The 25,115-nt window shown below is 40.1% G+C and overlaps 1 protein-coding gene across 6 annotated transcripts in view; it reads left to right on the top strand.

Moving 5' to 3' along the window:
* Positions 1-591: 591 nt before the first annotated feature.
* The window catches only part of TCF12 (transcription factor 12), a 423,136-nt gene continuing 398,612 nt past the window's right edge, over positions 592-25,115 (top strand). For all 6 annotated transcript variants that reach the window (XM_023228653.2, XM_023228652.2, XM_023228651.2 and 3 more), the window contains exons 1-3: positions 592-1,520; positions 2,504-2,600; positions 3,619-3,691. In XM_023228653.2, the coding sequence (XP_023084421.1) occupies positions 2,526-2,600; positions 3,619-3,691 (148 nt within the window). In that variant the 5' untranslated portion in view covers positions 592-1,520; positions 2,504-2,525. The remainder of the gene's footprint in view (positions 1,521-2,503; positions 2,601-3,618; positions 3,692-25,115) is intronic.

Below are 25,115 nucleotides of genomic sequence, written 5' to 3'. Positions count from 1 at the left end.
TAAGTAATCTAGAGATGATTTAAAGTATATGGGAAAATACACCATTTTTACGTAACAGACTTGAACATCTTAGAAAATCCAGAGTCCGGGAACCAATCCCACGGATACAGAGACAACTGTACTAAGTACAGTAATGGCCTATGGTAGCTGAATCTACCTCTCTTTCCATCCCAGTCCGGAATCCAAAGGCTCCTTCTTGCCATGTTGTCCTCAGGCGTTGGCTGCTTCCTTCCATTTGTTACTTTGCGTCTTCTTTCCTTAGTGTTTCTTCTGCGTGGGTCTTACTGGTCTTTACCGCACTCACTTACCTAAGAGTGAAAACACTGGCTGCCATTCAAGAAAATCTCACTTCCAGCCCAGAATCGAAGAACTGAGGTTTATTTTGTCTTCTTTCTACTCTGGGGCTTCTTTGAGACCAAGTTCAGAACTTGCGCACAAGACAGTGGCTGTGTGACAGAGCCACCCTGGGTTGTCTCCGTTAGATGAAGAGACTGGCTTGATCCATTCCCAAGAACTCGTTCCACGTGCAATTCGGTGGCTCCCAATGGGATTTGGGTGGGAGGAGGTGATTGGAGATGTGGGGTCTTGGTGAGTAGGGTATTTGAGAACCTGAAGCTCACACGGCTTTTTCTGGTTTGAGGGACGTCTGCCCTTTCTCCTGCATTCGTTTCAGCATCGAATCTGACCGGCCGCGTCTACTCGCGGAACGGCCGAGGAGGCTGGGTCTCCCATCCCCACGCGCGCGCTGTCTGCGCCCACTGCAGCCCTCCTGGGCGGGAGCCTCTGGGCCCAGCTTGGGGTGGCGTCCAGCGTGACCTGCTCGGGAATGGCAGCCTTCAGTGCTCTGCGGCCTCGCGTTCCGGGAAGTTCGGGGACTTGGGCTGCGGATCCAGATGCTCCCACAGCTGTGTCTCCGTCGCTCCGCTTCGGGGGCCGAGAACCAGCAAGACCAACGCGAGGAGGCGCCACAGTGCCTGCCGCCCCGCTCCCAGGGGGCCCGGACGAGGCTTCCTCGGCGAGCGGTCGGGGCCTGCTTCTCGAGGTGCCTGCGAGCGCCTCCTGCCCCTCCCCGCCGGCCCCAACTCCGTTCCCCCTCATCCGACAGCGGGCTTTGTCCACCCGCCGCGGTGCGGCTCCTCCCAGTCCCCCGCTGGCTCCTCCCCGCCCCCTCTGCCGGCCCCACTTCCTAGGCGGCGGAGCGGGCCGGGGAGGGAAGGGTTAACCGCGGCTCTTCCCGGCGCGGAGGGATCCGGAGGCGAGCCGAGCGCGGTGGTGAGGCCGCCTTAGCGAAAAAAATGTCCGCCTGAGGAGACCTACAAGTTCTATTCGGGGGGACCGACAGCCCGCCCCGGGAGGAAGGGGCGGCCAGGGCCGAAAGCCGCCTCCCCCGCCCATACCCGAGAGCTCGTGCGGGGCAAAGTGAACCGAGGCGCTGGGCGGTGCAAGGGGAAGCCCAAGCCCGCTCTCCCGGCCAAAGTGAACTTTAATCGGGGTGGTTGGATGCGGAGACGGGGCGGCAGGTAAATGCGGGCTAGCTAGCGGGAGGGGGGCGGCGCGGCGGGGCTGGGGGCTGCGGGACGTCGCCGCGTCCCTGCTGGAGGGGGGGCGCCCCCGTCCCCCGTCTCAACTCCGCGCCCCTTTGTACAGCGCCAAACCAGGGGTTCCCTCCAAGTTGGGGAGCAGAGTGGAGGCGGAGGCTCGAGTCGCGGGCGCTCAGGCCCGCTGGCGGCGCGCTCGGCCTGTGCGCCCCGTTCGGCTCTCGACTCGGGCCGGCGCCCAGGCTCCGGGGCGCGCGGGAGATCCGGCGGCTTCGGCCGCGGAGCCAGGCTCATTGTTCGGCAGGTCCGGGGCAGGGCAGCAAAAGTGGGAGGAGGCCGAGCCTGGGGAGGAGGACGCCAGGCGAGAGCGAGACTAGTTGTCGGCGTTTCTGTTTTCTGTTTAAAAACGCCCTTGGATGCGCCGGGGGTGCTTTCCGACCCCCTGGGCCCGCCGGGGACGTCCGGGCGGCGGCGGCCGCAGACGCGGGCCTGCGAGCGGCGCGTTCCCTGCAACTTGTCAGTTCTATTGTTGCCGAGCGAGTGAGTCACTTCGCATCTCCGCTCGCCGCCGCTCCGCTCGCTGGACGCCGAATTGCCCCTCACCCGGCTCCTCGAGACCCCAGCCGCGGCCGGGCGCCGCGCGCTGAGCACCCGGCGGCGGCGCGGAGCAGGGGCGCCGAGGAGGGGCCAGAGACTGGCTCGGAAACTTGCGGGAGAGGCGGCGAGTTGCGGGAGCCGCCGCGTCGGTCTCGGGCCGCGCCGAGGAACGCGTGGATTCCGGGAGCCGGCGCGGGCACTGAGCCCTCCCGCCCCCTCCTCGCGCGGCGGTGGGAACCAGTCGGGGTCTTGGAAGTCATCCCGGCGCCCCCAGCGCTCTTCCGTAATCTTCCCCAGTACGTCTCTGTGTCCCCTCACACACTTTGGGCCTCGGTGGTCTCTCGCTGAGCCCGTTTCCTCTGCCCTAGGACCTGCTAGAAGTGGCCGAAGATGAATCCCCAGCAACAACGCATGGCCGCTATAGGGACCGACAAGGAGCTGAGCGACCTGCTGGACTTCAGTGCGGTATGAGAGCTTTCCACGACATCTTGGGGTTCTGCTGAGGATTTAAAAAAAAAAAAAAAACAAAAGAAAGGGTGGGGGGAAGCAACGTGGGGACTAGGCAGCGTGAACTCCATCTGCTTGAGCAGTGGTTCTCAGGGCGGGAGTCCAGCTCCCCCAAGTTGGACACCTGAACTTTGATGTAATGTCTAGACTTGCACATTTAAAACTTTAATGCCAGAGGGGTCATTTGATTTAACCAGTTAAAAGGAGAACAATGTAATTATGACCTTTGGTTGAGTCACCCTCCCACCCTGATGATTATTAGGGATCTTGGACTTTATATGAAAAAGTGTTGTTTTTTTCTTCAACACTCATCACCATTTTTCTCTCCAATATCAGATGTAGTTTATGGTACCTGAAAGATGTCAGCGACAAGAAAAGTAGTCCAGAGCTAGAATTTCTAGCCTTCTGAGCAGAGTACTTTTATACACACACGTGTGTGTGTGTGTGTGTGTGTGTGTGTATTATGTTCTTAATATGGGAAATGACTTAAAAACATCAACTGAAACCGAAGGGCCCACTGCTTTTATTTTTAATGGGTCTAATTGCTTTATTAACTGCTGTTAGGAGGCAGCACCTATACCTGCTTTATACAATTCAGTTATAATCCTTACTGTATGTAGTAATTTAATTGGCCATAATTCTGACTGTATGTATATTAAGATGTAATGTAAACGTAATGACATTCATTTAGTTCCACAGTAAAGATCATGGATAAGAATATACTGTGTAAACTTAATAATCTTGGAATCTTCCGTGTAAATGATCGGGTCTTCAGAACAAAATGTAGCCATTATTTCCAATTAATTAGGAAACAGTATCACTCGGTGTATTTGCCTCTCTGGATCTGAATGTATCTCCAATTTTATTTTAACTTCCCTCTGAAGTATAATAACTGATGAATGACTTTTAGTGGACTTTTGTCTGCAAGGAATCCAGAAGAATTTCAGGACTAACATATATTTGGGTTATTTCGCAGATGTTTTCCCCACCTGTTAATAGTGGGAAAACTAGACCAACTACACTGGGAAGCAGTCAATTCAGTGGATCAGGTAAGATGATGTCTTAAACTAAAGTTATATTTTGGTGGTGTGATACATTTTAGTAGAAAAATAGAAAGCATGACATTTAAATATTATTGAATATATGTATATAAAAGGTGGAGTTGAGTCAAGTGATAATTAGTAAGATTTATTAATTTTAAAAGATGATAGTTCCCTCAGAAATCTGTAGGAAATCAGTAGTTTTGTTGACAATTATTTAAAATGTTAGTGGGTTAACTTTTCAAAATGAATAGAAACTTAGATTTATTTTTAAATACCTATTAGATGACTGAATTCTGTCCTATATCCAGATTACATTCTGATAATGTTTAGAGTAAGTTAAAGTAGATCTACACACTAGTGCTCTTTAAATTTACTTTCAATACATTTATGACTACTGTGCTCCATTTTAAAACATTTATCCCATTTTTCTTAAGTATGCATTTTTTCATTTTTTTGACTTTTAAAAACTCATAATTTTAAAATATTTTAGAAGCAAGGTTCATTCCAGTGTACAAAAGCTGTAACTTTTTATTTAATTTAAATTTATTTCTTTGTGCTCAGAGATGAAAAAAGTAACTAAAGCTGTGACAGCATCATCTTAAGAAAACCAACTGTCAAATCTCTGGGCTGAAACTCAGTAATTCCTCTTTGATGGGTGCTTTTTATTTCCCCTGGTAAAATAATAGTTGATTTCTTAAAATACTGTGAGAATAAAACATCAGAAAATAAGGTTAATTTCATAACCACCTAAACACTTCATACCACTTTAGATTCTAAGAAGTTTGTTTTTAAAAATTGTATACTAATTTAATTTACTAAAATTCATTTTTAATTATGAAATTACAGCTTGTGGGGAAAGTATAGCATGTCCTTAATCATCTTAAGTGAGTGAAATGAAGGCGTTTTTTTGAATTTTAAGTAGGTTAAAGACTAATATTATTCTTGATCAAAAGGACATCATGAAACGATAGCCAAGTCCCAACTCTTCTCTCACCTCCTTCCTTTTACTGGTAATCATTTGAAAGTTGTTACTTTTTTGTGGTGGGGGGAGAAAATTTAATAATTTTAAAGTTGTAGAAGATGGCTGTACTTCTTTACTAGTGTTGATACATCTCATTTTTGCAACTAATAATTCATTCTCAGGAACCTTCAAATTTACTTTGACCAATACATAGTAGATGATGCTTAGTATTTTTTTAAAATGAGTCATGATATTACTGTTGCCTACTGTTCTAGCTTAAATTGTGGTAAATATGTGTAACTGGACACTCACTGATACAATAACATGAACTCCAGGAACTTGCTATTAGAAGTGCATTCTATTTTTAGAATAAAGGCAATTATATTTATTTCACTTTTTAAACTTAAGAAGGATTTGTGTAGTCTGTGAAATTAAAAAGTATGTATATATGAACTGGGATATGGATTACAAGCATGGCATTGGAGCAATTTTTGGACTTCTTTTAGTATGTTGCATTACACAAAGAAAAAATTATTTTTCTACATTGCAAATGGTCACCGTATTTGATTATTTGGAGTAGGAACTTTTAGTTTTAAAAGTTAGATTTGTTATTCATTGAAAGATTTGAACTTACACACCTGTATGCAGTGAACTTAGCAATGTTTATCTGTGTGTTTTGTTTTAAATGCTACAAAAAGTTGTAATAAGCTGTGACTTTTAATAAATTAGTGAATGAATTTGAATTTGGGGAAAAGAAAATGGCATGTGATTTTTTTTCAGATCAAGATGCACTGGTAGATATAATTTTTCTGTGGCCATTTCTTAAAGGGAATGTCTAAGAGAAATTGGTATAGTAACATTATTTTAGTTACATAATTTATATTTGTATACCTTATTGACATTTGAATAATCTTCTGCCCTGATTTCAAAGGATATTATGTAATACACCCTAATGTCTATGTATTTGCAGCTGTTAAGGAGCTAAAGATCTGACTTTCCTTTTGAAGAGCTGCCGTAGTAAAGATTAGAGTTTTTTGTTTGTTTTCTGTTTTATCTTTGGAGTAATATTTATAAAAACCTCATGCTGTTTGACTTATGAAAACTAGAGTTTATAGTTGGGTATTGTAATTTCCTTTCTTATTTGTCCTTTTTGAGGAAGACTCAATTTCACAGTGGGCTGTTTTTGAGAAACAATATATAATGCTTTCGGAAACTTTTTTAACTGAAAGAATATATATATACACTATAGTATGTGATGTTATCTTTAATCTTATTGCTGAAGCAAAACAAATAACTCATGATAGCTGAGTTATTGGCGTGTCAGAAGTCACTATGGAAAAGATAAAGATGTGTTTACTACTAATTTGTCTTGAGGATCTGTTATGTTATTCCTTCATCAAGGTGTTAAAATTTTCTTTGCATTATGGTGAGAGTGAATTTGTTCACTTGGTATGATGGGCTGTGTGAAGTGTTCCTAAAGTGACCTTGAGAGAAGCTTTTCTTTCTGTAGGAGAGAAAGGTGGGGTACTCTGATTAGGGCAGTGTATAGAAGGAAAGGGCAGTGTGTAGAAGGAAAGTTTGTTAAAAGGATTGACAACATGGAAATGGTTCAGATGTTTAAATCCATGTCCTCAACTTTAGGGTTTGAGTGTGTTATGTCTAAATTGTGATTTTGGGTTTAGTTTTTAGTAGATTAAGTGTTTGTTATGATATCTGAAAATTTCCTTTGTTTTGGAATCCGAGTAGTAAGGGATGTTGTCATTTTGTAAGCCATCTGTAGATACTGAGCATCTCTCTAATATTTCTATCTAGAATGTCATTTTGACTATTAAGTAAAGCTTTACTTTTTCCTATTGAATTCGGACTTTTGTAACAGTATAGGTTTCTTTTTGCCCAAAATTTTCAGAGATAATTGTAGGAAGTATTTTCTGGCTCTTAATTTTTAAAAAGGAATACAGATTTTCATTTTTCAGTTACTGATCTTTTTTGGTCGGGGGGGAATTTTTAGATGTACTTACAGGCTTTTTGAAAATATTGACATAGGGCCAGAAAAATGAATTCTCATTAAATTACTCTTCAGTATTTTTATTTTTAGATAGTTATAGATTCATATGCAGTTGTAAGAAGCTATACAGAGATTCTATATGCCTTTTACCCAGTTTCCTGCAATAATAGCACCTTGCAAAATTAGTACAGTATCACAACTAGGTTATTGATAGTGATATAGTCAGGATACAAAAACTGTTCTGTCTCTCCAGGGATTCTTGGTGTTGGCCTTTTATAACTGCATCCACTTTTCAAGTAATTTAAAAAAATGGTAAGATTACTAAATGCCTTCTTACCCTGTTAAATGTGGAGTAAGCTTTTCAAGTTGCCATAGCATTACTTGAACATATCAAGAACAAAATCAAGAGAAAACCAAAATTGTACCACTGTGGGTTTTTACTGAACTATAATAGAAATAGGAATGGTGATTTGAGAGAGGAAACCAGGTCTGACCTTTCACTTAAGGTATTTTAAGGTTATGAGTAGGGTGTGGTTCATATTATGTACATAAAAGTGTTGAAATTTATAATAGCTATAATTTGTAGTAATACGTACTTGTTAATATTGAGCCATGTTAGACATTTGCTTCAGGTAAGCTGTAGTGATTAATGAGAGTAACCACAGAGTTAGCAGGTGTGTGAGGAAAAATATATTTTAGGACAAATATGGTCTGGTATTAAGTGGCTCATTTAAGGTAAGAGGTAGCAAGGAAGTGTTTTAGAGAAAACCTGTATATGAAAACTCAAACTTGGAAAACATAAAAATTAGAGACAGGATTACAATCGTGAGTACTATATACTTTTCAGGACAATTCCTGAACAATTGAAAAACAAGGTCGGGTGCGGTGACTTATGCCTTTAATCCCAGCACTTTGGAGGCTGAGGTGGGTGGATCACCTGAGGTCAGGAGTTCGAGACCAGCCTGGCCAACATGGTGAATCCCTGTTTCTACTAATAATACAAAAACTTGCTGGGCGTGGTGGTGGGCACCTGTAATGCCAGCTACTCAGGAGGCTGGGGTGGGAGAATTGCTTGAACTGGGAAGGCAGAGGTTGCAGTGACCTGAGATGGTGCCACTGCACTCTAGTCTTGGCAACAGAGTGAGACTCTTGTCTCCAAAAAAACAAAAAAAAAATGGTATTCTCCCCTCCCCCCAGCCATAGTCATTGCTTGTAATGGATTTGAAAAACAATTTGATTAGATCACAACATTTTAGGGGCTTGTTTATTGTATATAGTGAGGCATACCTACAATTAATATTTTTGTTTTCATTAGCCATTTAAACACAAATTCAAGTTTCTGTCTTCAAGATGTCCTTTGCTATATCTTTCAGTTTTTAGACAAGCCTTTTGAAATGGGAAGATAAAGATGAAGATATCCAGCCTTGACTATAAACAACTTTCAAATTTTATACTTATTTGGGCAATAAATAATACTGTCTTATTAAAGCCATATAGTCTTTTCTGCTCTTAAACAATTGGTAATCTTTCCTGGAATGTCATTGCCTGCCTAGTGTTGTCAAAGACTTGGGTAATCTCAGTGAAAGAAAGTAAAAGTAACACTATTAGAAAGGCTCTCCTGAAAAAGAAAAAAAAGTGGTATTTCTGGACAATGTGTGGAATGCCTTTTTAAAAGATCATTTAATAAGACTGTTTTTGGGTATCACTTGAAAGTGTGTTTATGGATGGGAATGTTGAAATTGCAAATCTGAAGTGTTTGTGTTTAGGGAAGATAATGAGAAGACAAATATTTAAATATGTTAGTTCAAAAGACTAATGAATGACAGTCTCCTTTGTTAAATAGTTGTGCCATAAGTATCTCATTTTTATCAATTAACTACTTAGTATCTACCTATGCATTCTTCTAGCAGTTTTTGGGAAGATGGGAAATGGAGAAGGTCATTGCTCAGAAAAAGTGGAGACATTTCCCCGGGCGTGGTGGCTCACGCCTGTAATCACAGCATTTTGGGAGGCTGAGGCAGGCAGATCACTTGAGGCCAGGAGTTGGAGATCAGCCTGGCCAACATAGCAAAACCTTGTCTCTACCAAAAATACAAAAAATTAGCCAGGTGTTGTGGCACGTGCCTGTAGTCCCAGCTACTGGGGAGGCTGACGCCGGAGAGTCGCTTGAACCCAGGAGGCAGAGGTTCCAGTGAGCCGAGATTGCGCAACGGCACTCCCTGTTGGGTGCACGGAGGGAGACTGTCTCAAAAAAAAAAAAAAAAAGTGGAGACATTTATTATTAGATGGGAAGGAAAATACTTCTCTTAACATAGAAAATGTCAACAAACACACATTATTGTAGTTTAAATTGAGTCCATAAGAAAGAGGCTCTGCTGAAGAGTCAGGGAACTGGCTTAAGGAAAACTCAAAAATGTTGAGTTTAGAGTTAAGTTGTGATGGAGATATGGACAGTGAATTAGGGAAGAGAAGAACTGGTCTTCCAGTTGAGGAATAGCATGAGGAGAGACCTGGAAATAAGAATTTAGCTTGATCCAAGGGCCTGTATAGTTAAGAGAGAGGGAAGCTGGTTATTTGTCACCACTCCTTAATTCCTGGGGGAGCTCATATTTACATATTATCTGGAGCTGGACTACAGGTGTTCAGATCCAGAAATTACCAGTGATTATCTGGGTGATCTTGGGTATGTTACTTAACTTCTCTGCTTCTGTTTCTTAATCTGTATAACAGGACTAATAATAGTAGTTATCCTTATAAGGTTGTTAGGAGTGTTCAATGAGTTAATACATGTAAAGTTCCAAGAATAGTGCCTAGCACATAGTTAGCTGTGGTGGAGTAAATTGTTGGTGGTGAGACACTAAAATAAGGAAGGCTTTTATTTACTTTGGAGGCCTTTATGCCAATCTAGGATGAGCTGGTGAGGGGTTGCATTTGATGTTAGTGTAGGGAATAGAAAGGAAAAATATCAGAAGTAAAGGATTGATAGAATTTGAAGAATTGGCTTTCTGTAGGTAAGAGAAATGACTCAAGATTGCAGTTCTGACATAATAGGAGGATAGTAATGCTGGAGGTAATAAAGATGCTGAATTGTTTTTTGCATTTTATATTTCACATGACCTGGGACTCTTCTGGCTAATTTGAAGATTTATGAGGGAAGGATGCTCAGTAAAGATGTTGGTTAAAAAGAAGACCATCTTTTTTCTGCATATGAAGTTATTACGTAGTCATAATTGAAAAGAAAATTGGAGAACAGAAAAAGCAAAAGGGGGAAAATTACCTTTATTTCACTATCCAGAGAAAATTGTTTATTTCCTTTTTGTCATTTTTTTCTTATAGTTCTGTTTGCAAAGTTGGTAACTTAATGTTAGTTCATTTATGTCCTATTTTTTGTTTCACTTAATCTTCTACCATTAACATTTTCTCCTGTTATTAACTTGGCTTAAAATAGTTGCATGCTCCTAAGTGGAATGAATATAGCATAACTTAACAAATCCATTTTCTTACTACTAGACATTTAGGGATTTTTGTTAATTTGCTTTTTATATTATATATGATAAATAATGTAGTACTGACCACCTTTTTGTGTGTGTGTATGTTTTTGCCCACATTTTGATTTCTTTTGGTTAGGAGATGCAAATTTTGTTTTTTGTGCCTACAAGTTAATAATTAAAGCTAATGAATTCCCTTAGGGAAGTGAACACAGAGGGAGATAATTTATCAGGCCAGGGATTGATGTTAATGGTGGAGTTACATGCATAAAATTAGTGACTTTGGTTGATTATTTAATGTAACAATACAAAATTTTATTAGTATGTGAATGGAATGCATTATGACATTTGGAGCACATTTGTGCTTGTATACAAATGTGTTGTGTGGTGACTGGAGGGAATTCCTGTCATTCTTTGACCTGTGCTTATTGAAGTGGAGTGGAATCTAATTGGAGTCTTGTCACTGAGAGAGCCCTTGAATTCCTGACTTTTTGTGAGAGAGGCAGTATAGGGTAGTGGAAAGAATTGGGCTCAGGAGCCAGACAACTGGATTGGAATCGATGACTTGCAGCTTACTAGTAGGATGGCCTTAGGCAAGACATTTAAATAATCAGAGCTATACTTTTTTCATTTGTGAAAAGTGGGTAATAATGCCCACCTACAGAATCCTTGTGAAGATTAAATAAGGTTATCTATATATTTCCTCCTACAAAGCTGCTTCTGAAATGGTAGCTGCTATTTTTGTGGTACCTTCTAATTAGTATTCTTGGTAATACTAATGATTCTATTAGAAATTATTATATAGCCAGTATTATAGCTAGTGTTTATTGAATTCCTATTATATGCTAGGCATTGTGTTAAGCAATTTATGGGCATTATCTCATTTTACTTTGGATAAAATGAAATGTTTTGTCTGTGGTGTTGGAAGTGAGGAAATACCCCTACAAGAGCAACATATCAAAGTTGCTTTTAGTGCCATAAAATTGTGTATATGAAGTCTGAGAAGTTATCAGGCATATAAGTAGTTTTGAAAAGTCGTGAAGTACTAAGAACCTTAACTTTTCTTTTTTAGTTGATTTCTTCTTATGTTATTATTTTGTAGACTCTACTTTGTAGAGTGCAGAATAATGAAGAGAATGTGTACACCGTTTGAAACTCCTTTTCCATGCTTAGGTATCGCCACCACCTAAATGTAGTATTTTGTCCATATTATTTCTCCAGGTACTTGAAATTCTTTCTGGAGTAAGGCATAGTCTAAATAATTAAGTAAAATAAAAATTACCTGACTTGAAAGGATAGAATGCCTGGGAACAGGTTAGAGAGAATGTTAAGAGTCTCTAGGGTAGAGCGTCTTCACTTTTTTTCTTAGTGGCAGTGAAGAAGGAACATAAACTCCCTTGGTAGCCTGAAGCAGCACGTCGCAAGTGAGTGGAAGAAATTGTATCTTAAAAATTCATGTACATTTTATTTTCTACTTGCTACCACAACTATTTGCAGTAATTTAAACATGTTTTCATTAATCACTGAGTAAAACTGAATTTCTAAAGTTGCATCATTTTCAGCTTATGGCATTACCTTCCTCCTGTTTTGGTTTGTATCTTTGGGGGTAAGGGTCAGGATGGAATGGAATGCTGGCCAATCCTTAATGAGAAGCCCAACTCTAGAGCATGTATTTAGCTGTATTTTTTCGTGCACCTTTTCTTGCTCCTATAGAAGCCTGTAAAAAGGGATCATTACATCGGGGGAAACATGGTTTTGGTAGAAAGAAAACTGTTATTTTCATAAACTGAAACACAGATAGCTTTGTTAATAACATGACTGTTAATTTGAAACTTTTTTCTGTTTCCAGCCAGATCATCCTGTAGTTTTTAAAGATACCCTTGACTTGGAAAGAAAATGTAATTTTTATAGAGAGAGCTTTGTTTTTTTTGTTCCATGTTTAAAATGTGCTCTCATGTGTTCCAGGTTAAAAATGTGCTCTCATAAATACTATGGTGAGTCATCTAAGATACTGTAAGCTGCTTGGGGACTTAAAGATCACATTTAAAGATCACACAGAAAAGAAAACGGATTAGAGATTGGTTACTAATTTTTATTGCATTGGGTGGTGACTCAGGGATGAAACCTTCAACATAATGTAATAAAACAATTAGCGATAAGGTACAGGACAGAAAATACTACCTTTTTTTTTTCTTAAACACTACTACCATAACTTACTATATTTTGGTTATTAAAATTGGGAAAATTTGGCCCAAGATGTCATTTTGTCAGCTCTGTGGTATTAGGAAGGTGCCTGAATTTGAACTGAGGGGGTTTCTCCACATTTGTGGTAATCTATGGAAGATCATTCTAGTTGCCAAATGGAAGTCTTTGTGGAGGCAGCCTCCCTCAAAAGTTGTCAGTTTGTTTGCTTTTGGTAGTTTTGCCTGTGAGCTATTTTCAGGCTTTAAAAATGAGCAAGATAGACTCATAATTACTCTTTCATCACATCATTGGTAGCTGATACATGAACACAGGTTGGACTTAATATAATCATGGCTGCTCCAGTCAGTGAGCGAATGCGCTGCCGCTGTGGGCCAGAGTTGTGAATGTTGCTTAGGCATGGCAGATCTTCCTGCTGGGAGGGAATTACCGTTATCCAGCTTCTTGGTCCCAGAGGCATGTTGTTGTTCTGAGGTGGTTGGGGATAAGTAAGTGTTTGTACCTTTGGAGAGGAAAAAATGCTAGGCTCACTTTGAACAGAAATGTGGTTTGGCCACAGGTCAGTTTAGAGAATCTGAGCTTATATGGGCCCTTGTGCCAAGGGTAAGAATCTTTGAGTTCTCCTGCAGGATCCTTCTAGGTTTTTCCTATTTGGAAACCCCGCTATATCTAGCCAACTTTGTCATGTGGTCCAGAGGCCCATTTACTAATCTGCTTGGTACTGACATACTCAGATTTTAGAAAATGTTTTTTAGTATTAGTCCCAGTTGGGAATAAAGTTAAAGGGAAAAGTGTTTCATGTTGAATCTCTTGATAGGAACATATAACTTGAAATGATTATAACTTTCCAATTAGGTAGGTAATTAGAGCCATTTCAAGACAGTCGTAAATATCCTAAATATCTTTTATCTAAGCATCAGCTAGTTTTTTTTTTTTTTATTCTAGGTGATAGCATATTTTATTTGTCAAGATCCGCTTTTCCCTGTTAGAGATCCACAGCCCCTTATCTGCAATTTTGAAATCCAAAAAGATCTGAACCACAATTAATTTCAGCATGAAGTATTTTGATGGCAAAATGTGATCTTATCTGAAAGGAGGCCGTTGACATTCTCTATTTTCCTAGTTCCTGTGTGGTTGCCAGGAGCTGATTTGTAGCATATGACATATGTACCTATATACTATGTTTCCTTTCTAAAGTCTGAAAAACTCAGTTCTAAAACCCATCTGGCCCCATGGATTTTAGAAAAGGTATTATGGAGATCTGTCTGTCTCTCCTCCTCTCCCTCCTTCCTTCACCCCCCACCCCAGGGATTGTTTTCAGCTCACAGTAAGAACTTTTTGTTCTCAAAAGTCTAAACTACAGATTTCATTATTTTAAATACAGAACAAAAAATTGTGGTGGACTTGTTTATATAAAGCAAATTCTTTTTGGAATATAAGCTTTTCAGGCTGAGTTTTATGCTTTGAGTAGTCCGTCCAATACATTGATTTAGGGAATCAAGATCTGTTTTGAGGAGAGAGAAGCTTTCTTATCTTTTGGGCCAACAAGTGTGCTGATACTTCTCTGATCAGTTAAAGCATGCGGAGAAATTTTCAGGTTGCTATCAGGAGAGTAGAGTTCTTTTCATTTGGTCCCCATTTTGTATACATAAGAAGCATTATATGAGCTCTGCTACAAGGAAGCCTCAACCCTGACCATACTCTTTTGAATTCTGACTGAGAGCAAACAGTTAAGAAAATCCTAATAGTCATCTTCAAGAAGAAAAAGTAGAACCAAGATACTTTGCTGTAGGGAACACACAAAATCAGTCTTTGCTAAACTTTATTCTTTCCTTTTATATTGGTGAAAAGTTTTCATAGATTAGTAGCATGATGTTTATTCCTGAAATACACTCATTACAGGCATCTTAATTAAAAACAAGTTATGATTCTGTTGAGTGTGAAATTTTCCTCAGGAGCTTGTTATTGGCTCAGACGCACTACTGTTTCATATAAACTATGAAAGTAGTAATGAAGTGTATAATAAACTAGTTTGCTGTAGTCTGTTTTGAGAGGTAGACCAGTAGGCCATTGACTTTTCTGGTGGCTTTGCAAGCCTGTTGCTTGTACTGTTGCTAGTGTTATTGTCTTAAGAACCATGATACAATGTTGAATAAGTAAATCCACTTAAAGTGTGTAGGGGTTTGAGATGCTGTACTGCAGGAACACAAAACATGCCATAGTGCCAGGGTCTCTCTTGCCTTCATATTTGTATAATCCCTCTTCTGAAGCTTAAGAACAGTGCCTGTAATGAGCAGACTTTATTCACACTGAGTTTGACTCCGGAGACTTGCCGAATACGTTGTAATAGCAGTAGGACTTTGTCCACTGAGTGATTGGGGGAAGGGGAGGAGTCTTATTGTTTTAAAGCAAAATCAGTGAAGATAACAGTACTTCATAAATATTTACTCATATGCTATTTGCTTCATAACTCTTGTAGGAAGTTGGTAACTGTTAATTTTACAGAGGAAATAGAGAAATCAACAGTGAAATACATTTGCCTGTGGTTTCTTATTGCCCCTCAGAAGTAGCAAACTCTAATCAGTTGTAGTTGCACCTGCACTGATACCAATCTACAAGAGCATGGTTTGTCTTGAGGAGGAATTTAGTATCTCTAGAAATCTTTGAAATTTGTTGTAATAAGAAGTCTTATCTGAGGCCAAGGTGACAAAAAGAAAAAAAGAAGTCTTAATGGGGTGCTGTTGATATTCTCCAAAAGTGCTTCAAGATTTATTTATTTAATTATTATTATTATTATTTGGGAGACAGCATGTGGCTCTGTCGCCCAGGCTGGAGTGCAGTGGTGCGGTATCAGCTCACTGCAACCTTTGCCTTCTGGGTTCAAGCGATTTTTGTGCCTCCACCTTCCAAGTAGCTTGGATTACAGGCACCTGCCACCACACCTAGTTTTGTAATTTTTGGTAGAGATGGGGTTTCACTGTGCTGGCCAGGCTGTTCTTTAATTCCTGGCCTCAGGTGATCTGCCTACCTTTGCCTCCCAAAGTGCTGGAATTATAGGCGTGAGCCACTGTGCCTGGCTGATTTATTTTTATTAAGGAGAAAACAGTATAATGAAAAGCCTCTATAAAATGGTTAATTAAGGACTTTATTTTTAGTATTTCAAGACATTAAATATAAATAGCTACAACCTAAGATATCTTTATAAAAGTGTAATTCTTTTTTTGTGTGGTCTTATTGCTAAGCTGTCTTTAGACTTCGTGAGTTGGGAAGAATATGAAATTTGATAGTTGGAAGATACTGGAATATTCACAGCTATCATTTAGTTGAGGTCAGAGAAAAGAACGGTTGCTTCATAGTATGGACAGTTTTTATTTTTTTATTTCCCTTTTTTCAAAGATTTAGTGTTTAGTTATAAAAACAAGTTAAAGTGGATGGAAAATGTTTATTCCAAAAGTAGTTTAAAAATGTTATTAAACATACGGAAGATATTTTAACAGAACAGAACTTTTAATTCATTAAATGAAAGGTATTAATGCTAATATTGAAAGTGTTATGATTAGTTTTGTATGTTTATTTAGAAATAGATTGGGCTGTTGTTAAAGAGCATCTGTAGGTATTTGAGTGAGTATCTACTAATGCACTGTTTTTTATTCTGTGTAGAATGGTTTGTTTAAGGTAGTGGAGAATATAGACACATTGTGGTGGTATATTTGAAAGAGGAGCAGTTTGGAGATACAAAGTTTTGGTTTAGTGTTGGCTTTAGTATTTACTGGATATGTGATCCTAGGGCAGCATATTTTAACCTCTCTGAGTCTGTTTATCTTATGTCTAAGATGAGAACAATAAAAATACTGCCTTAGGGCGTTCTGATAATGAGCAGATTAAAAATTTTTATGAAAATTCTAAAATGTGGAGGTTTGTGGTCTGTACAGATATTACTTATTTTATTAGGTGGCGTAGCAAGTCTTGAAAGGGATTCCAAGCTTTTCATATACATATGGAGAAAGGGAATCTTCATGTAAAATTTAAACATTTCTGATGGTCAGTTATTGAAGATTAAATCAGGCGACTGAGAGGAACACTAGCCTATGGAACTCTTTATCATTTTAAATATGTAATTTACATATTATTTTATATATAAATATGTATTTCATCAGAATGAAATATACATAATATTTGTATATAATTCATCAGAATCTCAGAATTGTTCGGATGAGTCTTTTTGGTTAAATGGGGGAAGTTGAAGCAGTAAAGTAAAATAAATCCTCAGGCATATTCTTTGTGAGGATTCTGTTAATTATATTCCAAACCATAGAGCCCCCATATTAGTGCCCTTGAGTCCTTTATTCTCAGCTCAGTTTTTAAAATGCTTGTTGAGGATCTGCTGTAGTGACAAGGTTAACCCCAGGCTTAAGTATGAATGTGTGACAGCTGAATAGTTCTTAGGAAGAGTCTGCTTTTACTTTGTACTGATAAGCAGTAATCTCAACAAAATTTTAGTGACACTAAAGAGTTAACCTTTTAAAGAGTTAAAAGTTCAGATATACTTTTATACTCCTGAGTGATGAGGAGAGGATGCGGAGATGAGGTTACGAAACGCAAGAGGAACTCTTGTCTGCTGTATGCTTGTGCTTGAAGCAAGAAAGTCTGAGACTTAGTCATATCCTTGAATGACAGGACTTGGATGATACTACTGTTTCCTGGTTCTTTGTGATTAGGACTTTGTGATGAGGATGTTCCTGCAGCATCCAGTATTGTCCCTTTCCATTTAGAGTGTTTGTCTGGGTATATAAAACACCTGTCTTACCTTATATTGGGAATTATTGAGATTTTCCATGACTTTCTAAGTATCTCTTTATGCGATTGTATTGTTTAGAAGTTTTCACATTACTTTGAAGAAGGGAATTGACAAATCCAAAGTAAGGAGACTATTGGGTTCCTTTGGAACCCAGTGCCAGTAGGGCCATCGAGGTAGCTTTGATGGAGGCCAGTGTACTTGTGGCATTCGTAGGAGCTATTTGCTGATTGTTCTTCAGAATAAGACATTAACTGGGTTTGGGAGAAAAGGGTTATGGGATGATTTGACAGTTGCTTGACTGGACTCAAGAAAATTCTGGGGCCTCTGTCTCAGCTTCTCCCTTTGTAATAATTCCTAATGCTTTCTTGAAGATCTACCTTAAATTGCAACGATGAGAATAGTTGGTAGGTGAAACAACAAAACTAAAGACCTTGGAAATGGATAGTGAGGGTTCTTGAATATAACTTCTAAAAATCCTGGGGCCAAGTGAGGTAGCTTTTTTTTCTCTGTAGCTAATTGATTGCTATGTAGTCTGTTGCTTTGCTACTGGACATTGCACTAGTCTCTTTAAAGCTGTCTTCTTGCTGCCAGTTGCTCTCTTTTTCCAGTCTGTCTTAGTGTGCTTGGGCTGCCATAACAAAATACCATAGATTTGGTGGCTTAAACGACAGAAATTTATTTTTTCACAGTTTTGGAAGCTAAAAGCCTGAGATAAGGGTGCCAGCATGGTCGCCTTCTGGTGAGGGCTCTCTTTCTGGTTTGCAGAGGGATACCTTCGCACTGTGCCCTCAGTGTATGTGTGTGTGGGAGGGTCTCATGTGTGATGTCTCTCTCTTTTTTTAAAAAAAAATTTGTTTCCATAGATTTTTGGGGAACAGGTGGTATTTGGTTACATGAGTAAGTTCTTTAGTAGTGCTTTGTGAGATTTTGGTGCACCCATCACCCAAGCGGTATACACTGAACCAAATAGGTAGTCTTTTATCGCTCACCTCCCTCCCACCCTTTCCCCTGAATCCCCAAAGTCCAAGGTATCGTTCTTAGACGTTTGTATCTTATAGCTTAGCTCCCACTTATGAATGAGAACATACGTTGTTTGGTTTTCCATTCCTGAGTTAAATTCTCTTAGGATAATAGTCTCCAGTTCCATCCAGGTTGCTGTGAATGCCATTAATTCGTTCCTTTTTATGGCTGCACAGTATTTTATCATGTATATGTATACCACAATTTCTTTCTTTTTTTTTTTTCCAACTAAAATACTTATTTTATTTGAATTGTGTACAGGTAGCACAAGAACTAACTTGTACTCAAAGTCAGTACCCCTTAAATAATATTTCAAAGATTTAGATGTCAAAGCAGTGGTGTTCAGTAGGCTTAATATCTTTTAAAATGTCTTCTGTTGGTTCATTCCTCTTTCAGTGGCTTCCTAGTGTCTCAGTTTCTATGAGGCTCCCATGCCTTCCAACTGAGATGCCTGCACATTCTTCAGCTTTAAAGACGTCTTGATGGATGTGAACAATGGCAGTGGGTCTTTCACACATGCTTAGCTCTGTCTCAAGAATTTGCCAGATAGCTTGCATTTACATATGACTTTTCATTTTAGAAAGTACTTTCACGTACATTATCTCACTTGATTCTCATAATAGATGAGGTCTTATTGTCTTAAATTTGCAGGTCAAGAGTAGAACTTAGGGACCTTAATGATTTGCACCAGGTTACATAACTAAGAAATGACAGAGTCAGGTCTTTGACTCTGAACTGTGTGCTTCCAATCATGCCATTACCTGGAATCCATTCCAGCATTTGCAGACTGTGAGACAGAGCTAAGCGTGTGTGAAAGACCCACAATTTCTTTACCCACTAGTTGATAGATGAGCATTTCAGCTGGTTCCATATTTTTTGCTATAAACATGTGTGTGCAAGTATTTTTTTCATATAATGACTTCTTTTCTTGTGGGTAGATACCCAATAATGGGATTGCTGGATCAAATCGTAGTTCTACTTTTAGTTCTTTAAGGAATCCCCTCGCTGTTTTCCATAGTGGCTGTACTAGTTTACATTCCCACCAGCAACGTAGAAGTGTTCCCTTTTTACCGCATCCATGCCAACATCTATTCTTTTTTGATTTTTTTATTATGGCCATTCTTGTGAGAGTAAGGTGGTATTGCATTGTGGTTTGGATTTGCATTTCCCTGATCATTAGTGATGTTGAGCATTTTTTCATGTTTGTTGGCCATTTGTATATATTCTTAGCCCACTTTTTGATGGGATTATTTGTTTTTTCTTGCTAATTTGTTTGAGTTCCTTGTAAATTCTGGATATTAGTCCTTTGTCAGATGTATAGATGGTGAAGATGTTCTTTCACTCTGTGTGTTGTCTGTTTACTCTGCTAACTGTTCCTTTTGCTGTGCAGAAGCTCTTTAGTTTAATTAAGACCCACCTCTTTATCTTTGTTTTTGTCACGTTTGCTTTTGGGTTCTTGGTCATGAAGTCTTTGCCTAAGCCAGTGTCTAGAAGGGTTTTTCTGATGTTATCTTCTGGAATTTTTGAAGTTTCAGATCTTAGATTTAAGTCCTTGATCTACCTTGGTTGATTTTTGTATGAGGTATGAGATGAAGATCAATTTCGTTCTCTTACATGTGGTTTGCCAATTATTCCAGCACCGTTTGTTGAATAGGGTGTCCTTTCCCCACTTTAATTTTTGTTTGCTTTGTTGAAGATCGGCTTTAAGTATTTGGGTTTATTTCTGGGTTCTCTATTCTGTTCCATTGGTCTGTGTGCTTATTTTTATACTAGTACCATGCTGTTTTGGTAATTATGGCCTTACAGTCTAGTTTGAAGTCAGGTAATGTGATGCCAGATTTGATCTTTTTGCTTAGTCTTGTTTTGGCTGTGCTGGCTCTTTTCTGGTTCCATATGAATTTTAGGATTTTTTTTTTCTAGTTCTGTGAAGAATGATGGTGATTTTTTTTATTTTTTTATTTTTTATTTATTTATTTTTTTTGAGGCAGAGTCTGGCTCTGTCACCCAGGTGGAGTGCAGTGGCCGGATCTCAGCTCACTGCAAGCTCCTCCTCTCAGGGTTTACGCCATTCTCCTGCCTCAGCCTCTGGAGTAGCTGGGACTACAGGCGCCCGCCACCTCGCCTGGTTAGTTTTTTGTATTTTTTAGTAGAGACAGAGTTTCACCATGTTAGCCAGGATGGTCTCGATCTCCTGACCTCGTGATCCGCCCGTCTCGGCCTCCCAAAGTGCTGGGATTACAGGCTTGAGCCACCGTGCCCGGCCCATGATGGTGATATTTTGATGGGAATTGCATTGAATTTGTAGATTGCTTTTGGCAGTATGGTCATTTTCACAATATTGATTCTACCCATCCATGAGCACGTGATGTTTTCCCGTTTGTGTCATCTGTGATTTATTTCAGCACTGTTTCGTAGTTTTCCTTGTAGATGTCTTTTACCTCTTTGGTTAGGTATATTCCTAAGTATTAAGTTTTTTTGGGCTGCTGTTTTAAAAGGGGTTGAGTTCTTAATCTGATTCTCAGTTTGGTTGCTTTTGGTGTATAGTAGAGCTACTGATTTGTATACTTTAATTTTGTATACGTTAATTTTGCTGAATTCATTTATCAGTTCTAGGAACTTTTTTTTGAGACAGAGTCTCTCAGTCTCCCTGGCTGGAGTGTAGTGGCGTGATCCTGGCTCACTGCAACCTTCTAGGAGCTTTTTGGAGGAATCTTCAGGGTTTTCTAAGTGTACGATCATGTCATCAGCAAACAGCGACGGTATGACTTCTTTACCAATTTGGGTGCCCTTTCTTTCTTTCTCTTGTCGTGTTCTCTGGCTAGGACTATGTTGAATAGAAGTGGTGAGAGTGGGTATCCTTGTCTTGTTCCAGTTCTCGGAGGGAATGCTTTCAGCTTTTCCCTGTTCAATATTATGTTGGCTGTGGGTTTGTCATAGATGGCTTTTATTACATTGAGGTATGGCCCTTATAGGCCGATTTTGCTGAGGATTTGAATCATAAAAGGGTGGTGTATTTTGTCAGAATCTATCAAGACGATCATGTAACTTTTGTTTTTAGTTCTGTTTGTTTGTGTGGTGTATCACATTTATTGACTTGCGTATGTTAAACCATTCCTGTATCCATGGTATGAAACTCACTTGATCATGATGGATCATCTTTTTGATATGCTGTTGGATTCGGTTAGCTAGTATTTTCTTAAGGATTTTTGCATCTGTGTTCATCAGGGGTATTGGTCTGTAGTTTGCTCTTTTTTTCTTTTTCTTTTCTCCCTTCCCCTCCCCTCCCCCCCTTCCCCTCCCCTCCCCCCCCCCTCCCTTCCCCTCCCCTCCCTTTCCCCCATCCCCTCCCGTTCCCCTTCCCCTTCCTTCCATCCTTCCCTCCCTCCCTCCTTCTTTCCCTCCCTCCCTCCTTCCTTCTTTTCTTTTCTTTTCTTTCTTTTCCCCTCCCTCCCTCCCTCCCTCCCTCCCTCCCTCCCTTCCTTCCTTCCTTCCTTCCCTTTCCTCGCTCTGTTGCCAGGCTGCAGTGCAGTGGCGTGATCTTGGCTCACCGCAACCTCCAACTCCCTGGTTCAAGCGATTGTCCTGTCTCAGCCTCCCAAGTAGCTGGGATTACAGGCACGTGTCACCATGCCCAGCTAATTTTTGTATTTTTCATAGAGACAGAGTTTCACCATGTTTGCCAGGATGGTCTTGATCTCCTGACCTCGTGATCCACCCGCCTCGGCCTCCCAAAGTGTTGGAATTACAGGCGGGAGCCACTGTGCCTGGCCTAAAGTTTGCTTTTTCTTTGTGTCCTTTACTGGTTTTGGTATTACAGTGATACTGGCATCATAGAACGATTTAGGGAGGATTCCCTCTTTTTGTGTCTTGTGGAATAGTGTGAATAGGATTGGTACAAATTCTTCTTTGAATGTCTGTTAGAATTCTGCTGTGCATCTGTCTGGTCCGACACTTTTTTTTTTTTTTTTGGTGATAATTTTTTTATTACCATTTCAGTGTTGTTGCTTGTTTCTTTGATGTTTCCTGGCACTAAACCCATCATTAGGGCCCCACTTCATGACATCATGTAGACTAAACTAACTTTCAAAGGCCCTATCTCCATTGGGGCTCCATCACATTCAGGGTTAAAGCTTCCACATACGAATTTGGAGAGAGCACAAGCATTCAGTCTATAACATAGTCCATTTCATACACTTAAAACCTCTTCTTCCTGTGATTTGTTGCAGGATATACTTTGTTCCCTGTTGGTTATAAAAACAATTAAAAGCGTCACCTTAGCATTTATGTTCTTTAATAATCTGATCGAGACTTACATTAGCCAGTATTATATTCACTGCTTTTCAGTCTGAATTGTGTGGTTCAGTTACACTGGTCTCTCTTCGCTTGACTTCTTACTTCCAGTTATTCTTTACTCCCAACCTGAATACTCTTTGCCATTCTTGTGCCATTTGAATTCTCTTTCATTTATGAAATCTTCCCCAGCCTTTTCAGGTCATAATTTTGTACACATGTATACATTACAAATGTAGCATTCACATATTTTAGGGACTCTTGGGTAGAGGAAAGTACTAATTTTTTTTTTTTAAACCACTGAAGACAGAGCTAAGGTCAGTATGGCAGCTATAGTCAGTAGATTTTGAGTGCAACTAATTACTGTATAATAGCTGGTCATTCTCCTGAGTTTTAACCCTGTAATTAGAAAAAGTCTGATGCCTGCTTTTGATGAATATTGAACATAGTATTTCTGTTGGGAAATTCTGAGGTTTTACTTACCCTGACATTTTTTAGAATACTGTCATTTGGATTTTTTTGTTGTTTACTGTATGTATATTAGACAGATTATAAACTCTGTGGAAGCAAAGATAGTGCTTAACGCTTGTGTTTCTGCACAGTACTATGTTTTGAGGTTAATAAACACTTGGTAACTGACTATTTGATTTAGGGTTGGAGATGTGTGATAGGTTGGTGGAAAGATTAAATTCCCCAAATTGCATTTTCTTTCCTAGCACAAGCTGCATGGTGAGGCTTTAAGGAAGCACTGAAACTTACGTTGATTAGCTGATTGGAGACGTGAGGTGTTCATTTTTGAGAATGTTCCACTTGGGTTCTTACTTACTCTGCTCAGGGATGAGCAAGAGTAAGTGGCCTTAGTAGTTAAGCCATGGAGGTTGTATGTGAAAACGGCTGATTCTGTAGAACCACAGTCAGCTCTAACTCTGAAAAGCAAAAAGAAGTGATACTTTCCTAGTGCGTTTTTTGTTTTGTTTTGTTTTTGTGACAGGTTATATAGCACTTTTGGTTTTTAGTAATGTGAGACTGAGGGAAGAATGGCTTGTGTGATTCTGGGATTCATTGGGTAGGGAGCTCTGTTTTATGAGGACTCTAGGAAGCCAGTAGCTGGCCAACACTTTAGAAACAATAGTTTTTCTAAAACAATCTTGATTTTTTTTTGTCCAGTTGGGCCAGGGAGGAGAGGTTATATAATCTAGTATTATAGTAGATGTGAAGAAGCTGTCATAAAAGCAGAAAAAGATAGTCTTATTTAATGGAATTATGAGTTCATTTTCCTGGTCAATTTGTGATAGAGATGAACCTTTTATTTAATACTCTGTCATCTTTGGTTTTAGAATTTGGGGCCCAAACTGCTTTTGTTGATTGTAGGAACTATGTTGTCTTCATATTTTGAAGTTAGACTGCACATCTAGACATGATGTGTTTAGCAATTGTTTCTTCTTCTTCCCCTCCTCCTCCTCCTCCTCCTCCTCCTCCTCCTCCTTCTTCCTCTTCCTCTTCTTCTTCTTCTTTGGAGATGAGGTCTGATTCTGTTGCCCAGGCTGGGGTGCAGTGGTGTGATCATAGCCTACTGCGTCCTTGAACCCCTGAACTCAAGGGGTCCATCTCCCTTGGCCTCCTGAGGATAACAGGTGTGCACAACCATGCCCAGCTACTCTTTTTTTTTTTTTTTTCTCTTTGGGTAGAGACAGTGTCTCACTATGTTGACCAGGCTGGTCTCAAACTCCTGACGTCAAGCAGTCTTCTCACCTCGGCCCCCCAAAATGCTGGGATTACAGATGTGAGCCACTATGCCAGGCCTTTAAATTATTTTTTATTATTTTAGGCCCAGTGCAATGGCTCACGTCTATAATCCCAGCACTTTGGGAGGCTGAAGCGGGTGTGTCACTTGAGCCCAGGAGTTTGAGACCAGCCTGGGTAACATGGTGAAACCTGTCTCTACAAAAAATAAAAAAATTAGCCAGGTGTGGTGGCATGTACCTGCAGTTCCAGCTATTCAGGAGGCTGAGGTGGGAGGATCACCTGAGGTCAGGAAAATTGAGGCTGCAGCGAACCATGATCATGCCACTGCACTCCAGCCTGTATGATAGCATGGGACCCTTTCTCAAAAAAAAAATTTTTTTTTTTTTTTTTTTGAGACGGAGTTTCGCTCTTGTTGCCCAGGCTGGAGTGCAGTGGTGTCATCTTGGCTCACTGCAACCTCTGCCTCCCAGGTTGAAGCAATTCTCCTGTCTCAGCTTCCCGAGTAGCTGGAATTACAGGCGTGAGCCACCACGCCCAGCTAATTTTTTGTATTTTTTAGTAGAGACAGGGTTTCATTATATTGGCCAGGCTGGTCTTGAACTCCTGAACTCAGTTGATCTGCCTTGCCTCAGCCTCCCAAAGTGCTGGTATTACAGGTGTGAGTCATGCGCCTGGCCTTTCTTTTTTTTTGTTTTGTTTTTTGTTTGTTTTTTTTTTGAGATGGAGTCTCGCTCTGTCGCCCAGGCTGGAGTGCAGTGGCCGGATCTCAGCTCACTGCAAGCTCCGCCTCCCGGGTTTACGCCATTCTCCTGCCTCAGCCTCCCCAGTAGCTGGGACTACAAGCGCCCGCCACGTCGCTCGGCTAGTTTTTTGTATTTTTTAGTAGAGACGGGATTTCACTGGGTTAGCCAGGATGGTCT

This window comes from Piliocolobus tephrosceles, chromosome 6 (assembly GCF_002776525.5).
Source record: "Piliocolobus tephrosceles isolate RC106 chromosome 6, ASM277652v3, whole genome shotgun sequence".
Classification (NCBI taxonomy): Eukaryota; Metazoa; Chordata; class Mammalia; order Primates; family Cercopithecidae; genus Piliocolobus; species Piliocolobus tephrosceles.
This window is presented reverse-complemented; position numbering and strand designations above follow the sequence as displayed.